Source organism: Macaca nemestrina, chromosome 5 (assembly GCF_043159975.1).
Source record: "Macaca nemestrina isolate mMacNem1 chromosome 5, mMacNem.hap1, whole genome shotgun sequence".
Taxonomy (NCBI): Eukaryota; Metazoa; Chordata; class Mammalia; order Primates; family Cercopithecidae; genus Macaca; species Macaca nemestrina.
Genome location: NC_092129.1, coordinates 102,261,581 through 102,277,501, shown reverse-complemented (window position 1 = coordinate 102,277,501; position 15,921 = coordinate 102,261,581). Strand labels below are relative to the sequence as shown.

The 15,921-nt window shown below is 37.2% G+C and overlaps 1 protein-coding gene across 10 annotated transcripts in view; it reads left to right on the top strand.

Annotated features, from left to right (window-relative positions):
• LOC105495949 (cytochrome b5 reductase 4) overlaps positions 1-15,921 on the top strand; it is a 129,986-nt gene that overhangs the window by 103,068 nt on the left and 10,997 nt on the right. For 5 of the 10 annotated variants that reach the window (XR_011623586.1, XR_011623585.1, XR_011623584.1 and 2 more), the window contains one exon: positions 3,047-3,114. The exons of 4 other annotated variants lie outside the window; for them this stretch is intronic. Coding sequence is in view for 2 of the 6 variants with exons in the window: in XM_011765877.3 (XP_011764179.2) it covers positions 3,047-3,114 (68 nt within the window). In the remaining 4 variants the exon portion in view is untranslated. Of the gene's footprint in view, positions 1-1,660; positions 2,111-3,046; positions 3,115-15,921 lie in introns of those variants that run through there. One more of the 10 variants, XM_011765880.3, reaches the window with a different exon arrangement.

The window sequence follows — 15,921 nt, the reverse complement described above, 5'->3', positions numbered from 1 at the left end:
TTTAAAAAATAGAGATAAGCAGCTTATCATTACTTGGCCAATAATGGTTCTTTATCCACTAAATATGCACTTTATTACAGAGATTAGTAAAACAATCTCTCCTTTCAAGGACCACACTATCTAGTGGTAGAAACAGATGCACATACTGATAACTAAAGTATGACTCAGAACACCATAAATATCTTACTAGAGATAAAATCAAGATGTAATGGGAATTCTGGGAGAGATGGGTTACTTTTACCTAGCGATGTGTGTGTTGGAGAGACAGGAGCTGCATGGTCAAAAAAGTCATGTGCACTGCATGTGGACTAAAATCTAGCAGTCAAGAGAGATGGAGAAGGGGATAGTACAGGCAGAGAGAACTAGCAGATGCGTTAAGGGTGCAGATTTATACAAAAGCCTAGACTGGTTTGGCTCGGGTGAAGCTGCTTGCCTGGCAGAACAGGATAGAATGGTAGTGTGGGCCCAGACACTGAGAGGCTTTACTGCTGCACTGTGTTGGCCTCAACTCCTGTGCCCTACTGGCCCTTTGTGTGAGTATGTGTATCCCCTCTGGGAGCTGCCAGCTGGAGTTTAAATCCCAGGTCTACCACTTACAGGCATCTTACAATCATTTGCTGGGTGTCCTAGGGCAGTTCTTAACCTTTCTAAGTTTTAGTGCACTTGTCTGTAAAAATGAATAAGTAATAATACATAAGTATGTGAAGTGCCTGGCAAAGTGACTACATATAATAGAGTAATTGGTAAAAAAGTAGTTATTGTACTATTTTCCTAGTTGAATAATATGCAATATTTCTACTTTTCCTGTTCAGTAGGGGGAGAATGAAGATAGAATAGTAGGGGAATCAATTCCTTTCTTTGAAAACTGGTGAATAAAGGGGGAAAAAATCAAACATTTATGCTCCCTTTGCTATATGAGCCATACTACTGAATAACCACATAATAAATCAGCAGACATTTTTCTTTATAGGATTCCTCAGCTGATTAATGAATAAAGAATGATAGAAGTAGAATATCACCAATTGCAGTGCTTAATTAACTAATGGATCTATACATAGATCATAATGGTACCTAGCATCCAAAAAGAGAGGCAACCATTTATTACATGCCTCCAGATAGGGGAACATTACCTATGAAATAGTCTTGTCAAAAAGATTTGAACCTGTGTCTGATCAAGCCTCTAGATCCATTTATTAAGTTATAGAAAATATGAGGATGTAGATACATATTATTAAGCAATACCACAGGGATGTAGAAAAATGAAGGTTTTAGGAGACTCAACAAATAAAAATCTGATTTTTGTCAACAAATAAATTGCAGGATGGAGTGGGGATCTGGGGGATCTTATAGATCAAAAGATGCCTGAAAGACTTATCAGCCAATCATAATGAGTAAATTTTAATTGGGTCCTGATTGAAACTATTTTTTATAATTATGGCATTTATGATATAGTTGAAAATTTGAGCACTGCTTAGATATTTTATGATATTTAGGAGTTATCACTAATTTTTTAAGAAGTGATAGTGTTTTTTTATTAAACAAAACTGCATAGTAAATGGGGAGAATGAAAAAGTATCATGATTATGGTGGTAAGCTGCTCTTATTCCTTCATTTTAAAACATTTTCCCTTAGAAACATGTGCTTTTTATTTGTTTTTCAGGTTGCTGCAGGATCTCAACTTTTCCAAAAATGAGATCCATAGTTTTACAGCATAATGAAGAGCTGTCATTGTCCTTTATTCAACTAGTTTATCTAAATTTGTGATTGCTTAGGGTTTTTTAAGAGAACATTTTTGTACATAATGAAAGGTTAACTAGAATCCAGTCTTCAGTTTCTTAAATGAAATCAAATGTTCCTTCTGTATAGGTAACTTCTTGGCTTTCTTTTGTACCATAACTTATTTTACTACTGATATTTGACCTGGACAGTTAATCATGGCAACAAATACATACAGGATTCTTTGTTATGAATCACAAATTTCCTTGCCATTTAAATTATATCACTGTTCTACAATAAGCACTTGTGTTTTACGACATGATAAAGTAAATGATCACTTCGATCATGTTTCTATGCTGTAAAATGTCTTATTAGCAATACAGATTAAATTTTACATTGCACTGTTAACTCAGGAAATGATCATTTATGTCCTTGTTATTAATATTAAAACATAGAATGTTATAACTTATTAACTTATCCAAACATTTTTGTGTGTGTATATGGCACTGATGCAGAATAGAATAAAATTATACTTAAGTTCTTTTTAATCCTTGTGATAGAAATGTGGTTGAATGCAACAATATTGGGCCAGCGTCTTAAGGAGAATTTTAAAAGACAGCAATAAAATATATTAGAGACATGACACACATGCGTCTTTGGACTAGGTGTGTTAACAGAGCTTGAGAGAGGGAACCTTGACAGCTGTTTTTATTCTTAGCCAAAAACAAAGACGTTAGGAAAGAGAGTGAAAGTGTAGCATCTAGTTCCACAGCCTAAAATTATTATTTGGTGCTTTGGAATGGGTTGAATTTTAATTCTTTTTTAGTCCATCTAAATCAGCTGGAAAAATGAGGAACATTCTGTCCTGAATGGTTCTTCCCCTGGTTGGCTGCTTTCTCCACAACTGGTGGTTCAGCAGGGAGCCCTCTTAGGTTCTTGTGTGTGGGCAACTTATTTTCTCTCTCTGCTGCTTTGTGCAACTGTCAAATACTTTCACAGATTCAGATCAGCAAAGGGTATCAAGAATAGTCATTGTGAGCTTTTCATGAGGAAACTGTTCAATGCATAGGTAGCTCCTGTATAAGCTAACTAGGATTTTTCAGTCTTAGTACAACTGCAATGTTTTCACAGAAATAGGAGATTGAAAGAATCTCCAATTTCTCTGTAAATGATTTTATAAATAGCTAAATTTTTACTGAATGAATAATATACCCAAGAGGAACACAATATTAATATTCCCCAAACTACAGACACCAGCTTGTGAAGCTTCCTACGTGCACATAGCTGGTTTGAACACTATCACTTTTCCCTGTGCCTCTGTCTTCTGTAGCCAATTCCACCATCATCATTATTCACAAAGACAGGAATCTAGCTGTCCTGGACTGGCAGTGTTCGCTGGTAGGTAACAAGAACTTTTTCTAGCTTCATGCCTTCCCACTACTTATTTTTTTTCCAATCTAAGGGTGAGGTGATTTGGCTCTGTGTCCTCACCCAAATCTCATCTCAAATTGTAATTCCCACATGTCGAGGGAGGGTCCTGGTGGGAGGTGATTGGATCATGGGAGTGATTGCCCCCATGCTGTTCTCGTGATGGTGAGTTCTTATGAGATCTGATGGTTTAAAAGTGTGGCACTTCCTCCCCACCTCCTGCTGTCTTATGAAGAAGGTCCTTGCTGCTTCTTTGCTTTCTACCATAATTGTACGTTTCCTGAGGCCTCTCCCACCGTGTAGAACTGTGAGTCAGTTAAACCTCTTTTCTTCATAAACTACCCAGTCTCAGGTAGTTCTTTATAGCAGTGTGAAAATTGACTAATACAAAAAGAGACCATATACCACTTTTTTAAGTTCATTTGCGATGTATCAAATCTAATTTAGCCAACATCTTTCTCATCTTTTCTAAGCCTCTTCATTTTTCTCTCTCCAGTCCCAAGCAACAGAATCTCCTCTCTATTAATCGCTGTATGTAATACTTCCTCATTCCTCCTTTAATGTTTTATATTTTAAAACAAATCCATAAGTATCTCCTGGGTAATCTCCACTGACATGATTTTATCAACTTACATGTTAATTCCCAAATGGGAGTGACTAATTTGAGAATCAGCAGAGCTTCAGTTTTCAATATCCATTTACCTCGTCCTTACCACCCCACCGTCCACCTAGTAAGCCATTCTTGAACTATTAGGAATCAACATAAATGTCCCCCTCTCCAGTCTGACTCTTCCATACCAGCTAACCCTGTCCTATCATCCCTCAGCTGGATTAGTACAGTAGCTTGATAATTCATCTTCATGCTGCAGTCCTGATCTCCTAAAATTCATTCTCCATTCTAGGGTATTCTAGAAGGACTTGGAGGAAAAAATCCCCTAAGTAGAACCTCAGTCTTCCAATTAATGCAACCAAATACTGAGGAGCACAGATAGAAGTATAGTTTATCACTGTTATTCTCAAGCAAATAACTAAAAGACTCCTACATCACATATTTGCAATGAAGAAAAAGAATTATGCTCAAAGTCACATTTGCTTGCAAATTCTGTTTTTAAAAAAAAAAAAAAAGTTTACATATTAATTTTCTATTACTGCTAGATCAAATTACTACAAACTTAGTAGCTTAAAACAACACCCATTTATTATCTCACAGTTCCATGGCACAGAAATCTAGGTACAATATGATTCAACTGGGTCCCCTGCTTAAAGCCTCACAAGGCTGAAATCAGATTGTCAACTGAGCTGGGCTCTTAGCTAGAGACTGTAAGGGGAAGTCCATAGATAAGAGTTCTTTCAACTTCATTTAGGTTGGTGGTAGATTTCAGTTCAGTTCCTTGCAGTTGTAGGACTGAGTTCCCCATTTCCTTGCTGGCTGTTAGCTGTGGGCTAGTCTTTGTTTCTAGAATCTGCCCACATTCCTTCTCATACTTTCTGTGTGGCCCTCTTCAGCATTAGTAGATGAATCTCATGCTTTCAATCTCTCTGAATTCCCCTGTGGGCCTCTTCAGCATTGGTAGATGAATCTCATGCTTTCAATCTCTCTGAATTCCCCTTCTGCCATATCTTTCTTGCCCTAGCGAGAGTTCACTGCTTTTAAGATCTCATATGGTTAGATCGGACCCACCCAGATATCCAGGGTAATCTTCCTATTTTAAAAATCTATAATCTTAATTATAGCTGGAAAGTCCCTTTTCCTATATAATATATTCAAAGGTTGCAGGTATTTGGGTGTTGACATCTTTGATGGGCACATTTTGTCTACCACAAGCTATAGAAAGAACAGAGAAATTTGTCCAAGATAAGATGATCAGGTTTTGTCTAGATAGGGGCCCTTGCTATGGTCTCTCAGTTTTTACGTTAATGTGACAGAACATGAGAGGAGCCTTGATACCCCCAAAGAGTCAACTTCTTTATGCTGGCAAAGGCATGGGTGCAACCTGCTCTGTGATCTACTTCTGAAGGACGCAAGCTTGTCCTGAATGAGGTTGGGACTGAGTCTGTTAACAGACCCCCATTTTTGGCAGAAAAAACATTCTGTATGGTCTACAGTATTTAAAATTGTGGCAAATAAATTATAAAGGAAAAATGAAATTTCAACTAGTTACAGTCTCTTGGTGTCTTTCAACATTGGTTTTATTGTGAAGTCATCTTCACCCAGCATTGCAAATTTAGCAGACCTCAAAACAGAATGCCAGAGTGATCTTAAAATTCAAAAATGAGTTTGCTTTCTTTGTTAAAGTTCTCTTGATGCATAGCCCCCATTCATGGAATGGAGGAGTTATCTTGGGTGCAGCATTATACATAGAGTTAAAATGTGGAAACCCAAACAACCTGATATGGTTTGGCTCTGTGTCCCCACCCAAATCTCATCTTGAATTGTACTCTCATAATTCCCACATGTTGTGGGAGGGACCCAGTGGGAGATAATCTGAATCATGGGGGCAGTTTCCCTCATACTGTTCTCATGGTAGTGAATAACTCTCACGAGACCTGGTGGTTTTATCAGAGGTTTCTGCTTTTGCGTCTTACTCATTTTCTCTTGCGGCCAGCATGTAAGATGTGCCTTTCACCTCCTGCCATGTTTCTGAGGCCTCCCCAGCCATGTGGAACTGTAAGTCCAATTAAACCTCTTTTTCTTCCCGGTCTCAGGTAAGTCTTTATCAGCAGCGTGAAAATGAACTAATACAGTAAATTGGTACCAGTAGAGTAGGGTGTTGCTGAAAAGATACTGGGAAATGTGGAAGCAACTTTGGAACTTGGTAACAGGCAGAGATTGAAACAGTTTGGAGGGCTCAGAAGAAGACAGGAAAATAGGAAAGTTTGCAACTTCCTCAAGACTTGTTGAATGGCTTTGACAAAAATACTGATAATTATATGGACAATGAAATCTAGGCTGAGGTGGTCTCAGGTGGAGATGAGGAACCTATTGAGAACTGGAGCAAAGGTGACTCTTGTTATGTTTTAGCAAAGAGACTGGTGGCATTTTGCCCCTGCCCTGGAGATTTGTGGAACTTTGAACTTGAGAGAGATGATTTAGGGTATCTGGTGGAAGAAATTTCTAAGCAGCAAAGCATTCAAGAGGTGACTCAAGTGTTATTAAAGGCATTCAGTTTTAAAAGGGAAGCAGAGCATTAAAGTTCAGAAAATTAGCAGCTTGACAATGCGATAAAAAAGAAAATCCCATTTTCTGAGGAGAAATTCAAGCTGGCTGTAGATATTTGCGTAAGTCACAAGAAGCTGAATGTTAATTTCCAAAACAATGGGAAAAATGTCTCCAGGGCATGTCAGAGATGTTTGTGGCAGCCTCTCCTATGGCAGACCTGGAGATCTAGGAGGAAAAAATGGTTTCGTGTGCAGGGCCCAGGGTCCTTGTGCTGTGTGCAGTCTAAGGACTTGGTGCCCTGTTTCCTAGCCACTCCAGCCATGACTGAAAGAGGCCAACATAAAGCTCGGGCCATGGCTTCAGAGGGTGAAAGCCTTAAGCCTTGGCAACTTCCATGTGATGCTGAGCGTGCAGGTGCACAAAAGTCAAGAATTGGGGTTTGGGAACCTCTGCCTAGATTTCAGAAGACACATGGAAATGCCCGGATGTCCAGGCAGAAGTTTGCTGCAGGGGCAGGGCTGTCATGGAGAACCTCTTCTAGGGCAGTGCAGAAGGGAAATGTGGGGTTGGAGCCCCCACACAGAGTCCCTACTGGGACACCGCCTAGTGGAGCTGTGAGAAGAGGACCACCATCCTCCAGACCCCAGAATGGCAGATCAACTTACAGCTTGTACCAGGTGACTGGAAAAGCTGCAGACACTCAACACTAGCCCATGAAAGCAGCCAGGACGGAGGCTGTACCCTGAAAGCCACAGGGCCAGAGCTGTCCAAGACCATGAGAACCCACCTCTTGCATCAGTGTGACCTGAATGTGAGACCTGGAGTCAAAGGAGATCATTTTGGAGCTTTAAAATGTTACTGCCCTGCTGGATTTTGGACTTGCATGGGCCCTGTAACCCCTTTGTTTTGGCCAATTTCTCCCATTTGGAATGGCTGTATTTACCCGATACCTGTACCCTCATTGTATGTAGGAAGTAACTAGCTTGCCTTTGATTTCACAGGCTCATAGGTGGAAGGGACTTGCCTTGTCTCAGATGATACTTTTGAACTATGGACTTTTGGATTAAAGGTGAAATGAGTTAAGACTTTGGAGTACTGTTGGGAATGCATGATTGATTTTGAAATGTGAGGACATAAGATTTGGAGGGGCCAGGAGTAGGATGATATGGTTTGGCTCTGTGTACCCACCCAAATTTCATTTTGTATTGTATTCCCATAATTCCCATGTGTTATAGGAGGGACCTGGTGGGAAATAATTTGAATCATGGGAGTGGTTTCCCCTCTACTGTTCTCATGGTAGAGAATAAGCCTCATGAGATTTGATGGTTTTATCAGGGGGTTCCGATTTTGCATCTTACTCATTTTCTCTTGCTGCCACCCTGTAAGAAGTATCTTTAACCTACCGCCATGATTCTGAGGCCTCCCCAGCCATGTGGAACTGTAAGTCCAATTAAACCTCTTTTTCTTCCCAGTCTTGGGTATGTCTTTATCAGCAGTGATTCTGTTCCTATGAAATATCTAGAACAGGCAAATCTATGAGACATAAAGTAATTAAGTGGTTGCTCAGGGGATACAGCTCAGGGGATTCTGTTCCTATGAAATACCTAGAACAGGCAAATCTATGAGACATAAAGTAATTAAGTGGTTGCTCAGGGGATACAGCAGTAGGGGATGATAACTAAAGGGTTGGGAGGGTGTTTTTGAAATGCTAAAATATTCTAAAGTTGATTGTGGTTATGGTTGCACATACTTATGAATATACCTAAAAACATTGAATTGTACATTTTAAGTAGGGGAATTGTACCTAATTTGAACCATATCTCAGTAATGATATAAAAATGTTTTTGGATACTAAGACCAAACTAGAAAGAACACAAGAGCAAATACATATTAGATAAGAAGAAAAGAGTAAGAATGTAAATATTTTAAAAAATAAAAAGGAGGCCTGTGTGCAGTGGCTTATGCCTGTAATCCCAGCACTTTGGGAGGCTGAGGCGGGTGGATCACCTGAGGTCGGGAGTTTTGAGACCAGCATGACCAACATGGAGAAACCCCATCTCTACTAAAAATACAAAATTATCCAGGCGTGGTGGCATATGCCTGTAATCCCTGCTACTTGGGAGGCTGAGGCAAGATAATTGCCTGAACCTGGGAGGCGGAGGTTGCAGTGAGCCGAGATTGCACCATTACACTCCTGCCTGGGCAACAAGAGCAAAACTACATCTTAAAAAATAAAACAAATAAAAAGGATTATAGACGAAGTGGTAAATAGTGAAGATAAGAATATCCAACATATGAATAATAGTAGTCCTTGAAGACAAAAATCAAAGGAAAAGAATACTAAAAACTCTACTTAATGAAAAATCCTGAAATTAACAAAAAAAAAAATTGAAATTAATGTTGAAAGAGCACCAGAGAGTATTCATCCAAAAAGACCAACGTTAATATAAATTTTAGTAAAATTACTGAACCATAAAAAGCAAATGCCTTTAGTTATCTAAACAAAAACTACTCAAAAAGGGAAAGAAAATTAGATAATCACCAGACTTCAACAGCATTCCCTTATGCCTTAAGAAAGTGTTATACCACATTTGATATCCTGATGGGAAAAAAATGTGAGCCAAGGATTTTACACCCAACAAAACTTAATTGTGAATATAAAGGCATAAACCAGTATAGAATGTGAAAACTTGGGAAATAATTGTTTTCCAAAGCCTTTCCTAAGGAGTCTACAAAAGAACAAGCTTTAAACAACCAGAAAGACTAGAGAGTCATCAATAAAAGGATTGGTGGAGAACATTTAAACTTGTAGAACTAAAACAAAATAAGGGTTAAAAAAGAAAGTATAGATATATGCTAAACTATTTCAGTAGTTTTAGCAGTGGTTGTATTAGTATTGTTATACTGAAGATGTGAAATAATGCGAACACATAATAAAAAATGTCATCTAGTCTTCAATCTCTCTGTATTTTCCATTTAAATATTTCTGGGGTGAAGTGGATTAAAATTAGCTCTGCTGATCAAACTCTTATTAAGCTTTGAGAAGAATTTTCACTAAGTTAAACTCCTAGAGAACTGGGCTGTGAGATGGAATCAAAGGTTCACAATACTACCTCCCGCATGGTTTAGTCAGACCACACAAGATCTTTCCTATTTTTTTGTTTTTCTTAGAGTTTCACCCTTTCTGCCCAGGCTGGAGTGCAATGGCATAATCTCGGTTCACTGCAACCTCTGCCTCCTGGGTTCAAGTGATTCTCCTGCCTCAGTCTCCTGAGTAGCTGGGATTACAGGCATGCACCATGATGCCCAGCTAATTTTATATTTTAGTAGAGACAGGATTTCACCATGTTGGCCAGGCTGATCTCGAACTCCTGACCTCAGGTGATCCATCCACCTCAGCTTCCCAAAGTGCTGGGATTGTGGGCATGAGCCACCACGCCAGGCCACAAGATCTTTCCAAAGGAGAAAATGGCAATTTCACTCTTCTTTGTAAGACTGATTTTTAAGGCAATCACAGTTTCTGTCCTATCCACTAGTACTTCACTCTACACCTAAAGATTGTTAACTCCCCAAAATAATTATATATGAACCAGGTGGAAGACTATCAGGAGCAACATGAGTCCTGGAAGGTGTCGTTTCCTTAAGTAAAGTTCTATGAGGGGAAACCGGAACAAGAGGGTTATTAGCAGTTTATGCTAAGGGTTTATAACATTCATGCTTTCAGGGTTTTTTTAGAATGTGAGAAAACCAGGCTTGAGAAAATCATATCTTAGATAATCCATGCTAGGAAAAAAACAAGTAAACACTGGGAATTTAATTACGAGTTGTACACATGACCCATCTAGGTATACATCTGAAAAGGAATTAGAACAGCACCCAAACAGGCAAAGAATAGGGCCAAAGACAGTTTATATACCTGTCTGTTGAGAAGATCAGGGCGAGGTTACTCCTCATTCAAAACAGCAAATTTTAAAAATCCAAAATAAGATTTATTCTAGCATAATACAAACATATAAGGAAAGGAGGAATATCATTCCAAGGATCCTAGAGGAAGAGCAAAGCTGTTCTCATTGGTTTTAATTTGCACTTGTCTGATGTCTAACCAAGTTGAACATGTTAACACTTGCTCATTGGCTATTGGTATATTGTCTTCTGTAGGATATCTGTTTAATATTTTGCCCATTTTTAATTGGGTTGTTTTTATATTGAGTTGTAAGCTTTATGTATTCTGGATACAAGACCTTGGTCAGATATGTTTTGTGAACATTTTATTCGAATTTGTGATAAATCTTACATGCATTTTTGCAGTTGTTATTGCTTAGTTCAAGAATAAGCTTAGAGAAATATGTCAATTTAAGTTTGACCAAAATAAAAATGTAAAATAAGTAATAGTACATGCAGCAACTGTGAAGTTGATGTGTGAATAACTGAAACAAGGAAGAACTCCAATGGCAGAATGGGGAGAACTTTTGGAGCAGATAGACCTGAAAGGTAAGCAAGTAATGACAAACAGGGCCATGATGAGACACCTTCAAGTTTCGTCCAATAATATACACATTAAATCATGCAAGTCATAATTCTAGCCATGAAGGCAAAGAACATACAGACATTGCATAAGCTTGGCTAGGTTAGGAGAAACAAACCACTTACATGTTGTAGTACATTTTGTTCATTGCTTTATAAACCAAAAAGTATCTGAGACAGGTCTCAATCAATTTATAAGTTTATTTTGCCAAGGTTAAGGACATGCCCAGAAGAAAAAAAACACAAAGTCACAGAAACAGTCTGTGGTCTGTGCCTTTCTCCAAAGATGAATTTAAAAGCTTAAATATTTAAAGGGGGAAAGTGGGCTGCAGGGGAAAAAGGGAAGGGATAGTAATCCCCTTGTTGCAAGAGAAAAGGAACAGGTAGGGGAATAGTCAATTATGTATTCATCTCATGCTCAGTAAATCAGCACTTTACCTAAGATAAGGTGAACACAGAGTAGCTATTTGGAGATATTTATCCTTTTATATGTAGCTATTTGCTTAGGAACAAAAGGAAAGGTAGCATCTTGCATGACACAGCTTTCAGCTTAATTTTTTCCTTTTGGCATAGTGAATTGGGGTCCAAGTTTTTCTTTTCCTTTCACATTTATCCCCCTTTTCATTTTAAAATCTTTCAGAGAAGGCATTTTAAAAGAACTGATTCTCTGGTCTTGGCTTTTGCCTGATCTTTTATGACTATGACAGTTTATTCCTAGATGGATAGGTCCCATATTGTTAGGCAAGCTCATTTTTAGTAGGTTGTGAAATCCCACATCCCATGAAGTAGAATTAGGGGGAGTAAGGGAGAAAGAGAACAGAGAAAAAAGGAGGAAATGAGAAACAAAAAAGGGAGAACAATCCTAGAAAACTGATATAGGCATATTACCCTGAAGTCCATGTATCAGTAGGCAGGTATGAAAATGGTTTATGTATATAAATACGTTGCTGTTATTTTCCATTGAAGTTTAAGTTGTCTAGCTTCAGTTCACAGGGCTTTAAGAAAAGTGCAGCTTAATTTTTTTTTTGTCTGTGCCCACAGATACCTGAATGAATTTGGTTAATTCCTCCCTTTTTGAGGTCCCAAGAAAACTTGGGGTTCCTGGACCTGTCAGAAAGTGACATTCCTTACTTACCAGAAGTTAGAACCCCATAAAGGACAAGATATGAGGCCAGCTTTTCCAAGGGGCTTTTATCAGTTCCATAAGTCAGCCTCATTTTCTCAAGGCCATCTGAAACTATGTCATTCCAGTCAAAATCTCCATAAAATAACCATGTGTCCCATTGTGTCTGGTTATGAAATAAATTCTTATTGAACTTATGCAAATAACTATATTGCCATAAGTTAAGAATACTCACAAATAGTTTCCAAATGTTTGAGGAATTAGGTAGAAAGAAATTATGTTTTAAATCTTGCTTATTAGAGTATACTTTACTCAATTTTTGAAAGCTATAAATAGCTTAAAAGAAGAGAAAGTTTTCTTGACTCTGACAAAACAAAAAGAATCAGCAAATGTTTTAAACAAGTTATAAAATAGTATTTCAGTATCTATTCAGTTCTGTTCTGCTTGATATTGGATCAGTAAACTTCTTGAATACATTCAGCTCTCCATAAAAGTTCTGGAAGTTTTTCACTCTATTCCAATGGCACAATTTCTTTTTTTATCTTTTTTTTTTTTTAAGACAGAATTTCACTTGTTGCCCAGATGGGAGTGCAATGGCATGATCTCAGCTCACTGCAACCTCCACCTCCTGGGTTCAAGTGATTCTCCTGCCTCAGCCTCCTTAGTAGCTGGGATTACAGGGGCCCACCACCATGCATGGCTAATTTTTTGTATATTTAGTAGAGACAAGATTTCACCATGTTGGCCAGGCTGGTCTTGAACTCCTAACCTCAGGTGATCCACCCGCCTTGGCCTCCCAAAGTGCTGGGATTACAGGCATGACCCACCATTCCTGGCCCAATGGCACAATTTCTAAATTTATCAGAAACCTATATTTAAGAATACTCCTTAAATACACCATTTCATATCTGGCAATACTTCCTGTATGATTTTATTATACCAAGTAAGCCAAATATGTCTCTTTTGGACTTCAGGGGACCTAATATCAAAAAAGTAATAAGGTCAAAAAGATTGAATTTAGAATTTGATTTTGGAATGTTTTTCAAAAAACAAAAGTTTAAAACACTTGATATCACAAAATAGGATCACAGGTCATTGTAAAATAAGTCATTCATTTAGCCAAAGTGATAATTGAAAGATTTGGAAAAAAAAAAGAAGCAAAAACTTTTAGAGAGAGGAGACTTACTTTCCCAAATTATAAGCCATAAGAAAGACAGCATGAGGCCAATTAAATCTGTCTGTCAAATCTTATAAAAAAATCTATGAAGCTTTAATCATCTTGACCATAATATATAATTTCTATAAACATTTTTATAACCTTTGTTTTTTATTAAAAAGTCAGTTGTCAGTTAATGCTCCAAGAAAACCCTGTTAATCTGACACAGGTGCCCAGATGCTGATCTTTCATCAGTGTGCCTTTGATATTAATGTTTAATTCATAGAGAAACTCTGAACTAATGTTATCTCTCAAAATTGGCCCTTACAATCTCACACACCCACCACTTCTGTGATAGTCCCTGGGCCTAGAGGGGTTGAATAGTTTTCATTTATGGCACTGTATATCACAAATGTACTTTATTTGATTGCCATCTTCTCTCAAGTCTGAAGATGATAATTTAATAGCTGTCACTGTTTAAGATTTAGCAGAACTTGGTGTCCTTTTTAGATCTGGGAGTGAAAGCCCTATAACTTAACAGCATGAGGACTTTAAAAGCAATACAGAAAGTTATATGGATGTAATAAACTTATTTTTTAATCTCAATTTTCTAGGCAAATAAAAAATTTACTAACAATGACATAGGAATTATTTCAATAAAACATAAAATCTGTTAGGTTGGTTACCAAAAGGAAAAAAAAAAAAAAAAAAAAGAACTTCTGCAGTGTGATTGCTTTTCATTATGGGGAGTCCATTTGGATAATCTGCAAGTCAAAATGAATGAAGATGGTACTTGAATTAGTTAGACATAGGAAGAGTGTATCCTGGGTCATAAGTGAAAGTTTTTGATTTCATAAAGTCAAGAGCCCAGAATGTTATGTTGGAAGAAAACATTTCCTTTAGAACTTTAAGATAAAATGTTTTTAGCATCAGGCCACAACATCAGTTAGAACCTAAGGAAAAAAGGTTACAGGAGCTGATGAAAGAGTTGAAGAAGAAAGTTATTATCTCAGGCCTTCTCAAAGGGTAAACAAAGCTAAACACCGGGAGATGCAATAAAAGTTTAACTTTTGGGTTTAAAAAATTAAAATCTCTTGTAATTTTATTAAAAATAAATCAGTACTTTTTAATATCTTTTATTAAGAGTAAATCAATTTCCTTTTAATTATAGCCAACTTGATCACATAGGTTTTTTTCATAAATTCTGTTTTTACAAACCCTATTACAATTTACACAAACCATTTATGACATGCTTGGACTTCCTATATTATCCTAAGCATTTTTTTTTTCTTAAATAACCAGGCATTTTATTTTAGGGCAAAAAATTTATAATACAAAATTGTTTCTCATGTAAAATTATATTCCTTTTAATATTCCTTACCAAAAATACCTCTTTATATTTACAACTTTCTTGACATCTCTCTTAATGATTTCTTTTACGTTGTTTTATAAATAATTTTTAAATAACCTTTGAAGTAGACAAAAATTATTTTTTAATAAGAACACGTTATTTTTTAGAAAAATGTTTCCCTATAATTTTTAAAAAATATTGGAAATGACCCATTTAATTAATATTTATTGTTAATTTAACTTCAAATTCTAAACTATGTTTTTTGTAAGCATTTATTCCATTATACTTACCTAATCAATTAATTTCTTAATAGTTTACCTGGGTTCGTTATGAACACTATGATAATCATCATTTAAAGTTATTTCCCTTATCCATTTTTGTAGCCTATGGATTTCAGGTGTTTACCTAAGTAAGAACCTTAAGGTTAAATAAATGGGTGGTGCAGGAGTTGCCAATAATTCAAGATTTAACTGTTTTAGTTAAACCAATTGAAACCAGCCTTGTTGTCTGGGGTGTCACCCAAAGTTCTTGGTCTCATGTCTGAGGAAATCAAAGACCCGGACACTCCAAAGGTGAAGTTAGAGCAGAATTTTAATAAGCAAAAGGAAGAAAGCTCTCTGGTACCAAGAGGGGTCCTAGAAAAATGGGTTGCCATTTTACAGTGAAATGCAAAAGTTTTTATAGACAAACTGGTGGGGAGGTGTGTTTCATTTATATAGTGCACAAACAAAAAAAAAAACAGGAGTAGGTGTATCATTTGCATAAGGCACAAATTTCTGACAGTCTTCACCCCAACCTTTCTAGTGCACATGTGGGCTCCTTAGCCTGAGTTACTCCATGTCGTTTATCTCTTCCTACTGTGTATGTTTGGAAAAAAAAAAAAAAGAGAGAGGGTCATAACCCTCCATGGTGGATGTGCCTGGTCCAGGGTTGCTCTTCTTATCAGTGCTGCTTTAGGCACTCCCCCTGTGCAAGCCGCCTTGTCTAGAGTATTTCAAAGAAGGGAGAGGAATGTGCTCTACTGGGGCTCAATATGTATCAGCAAAACTTGCAGATCACACACAAGGTCCCATTCTGTGTTAGAACTTGCCTGCCTTATCTGTATTTGCAGCCTGATCTTTCAGGCTGCTCTTTGCTAAAAGAGAAATGACTTATTGGGCTGCTTTTTGTTAGAAGAGAAGCTGCTTTTTGTTAGAAGGGAACTCTACTGAGGACTCTTGTCCTAACTATCTGCCTAGTTGATTTCTTTCTCTCTTCTCTCACAGTAATATTAAATTTCTTATTTATCATAAAATTACACAAGATAAAATTCTCTTTTGGGCTGCATTTACAGCTTTATAACTCATGCCAAATCTTGACATCTCATAATATTTAGCAGAGATAAATAGAACACTTCCTAGCCAATAAATCTAAACAATAATGTAGGCTGACAATTCTGAAGACATTTCTAATTTGATTTTACC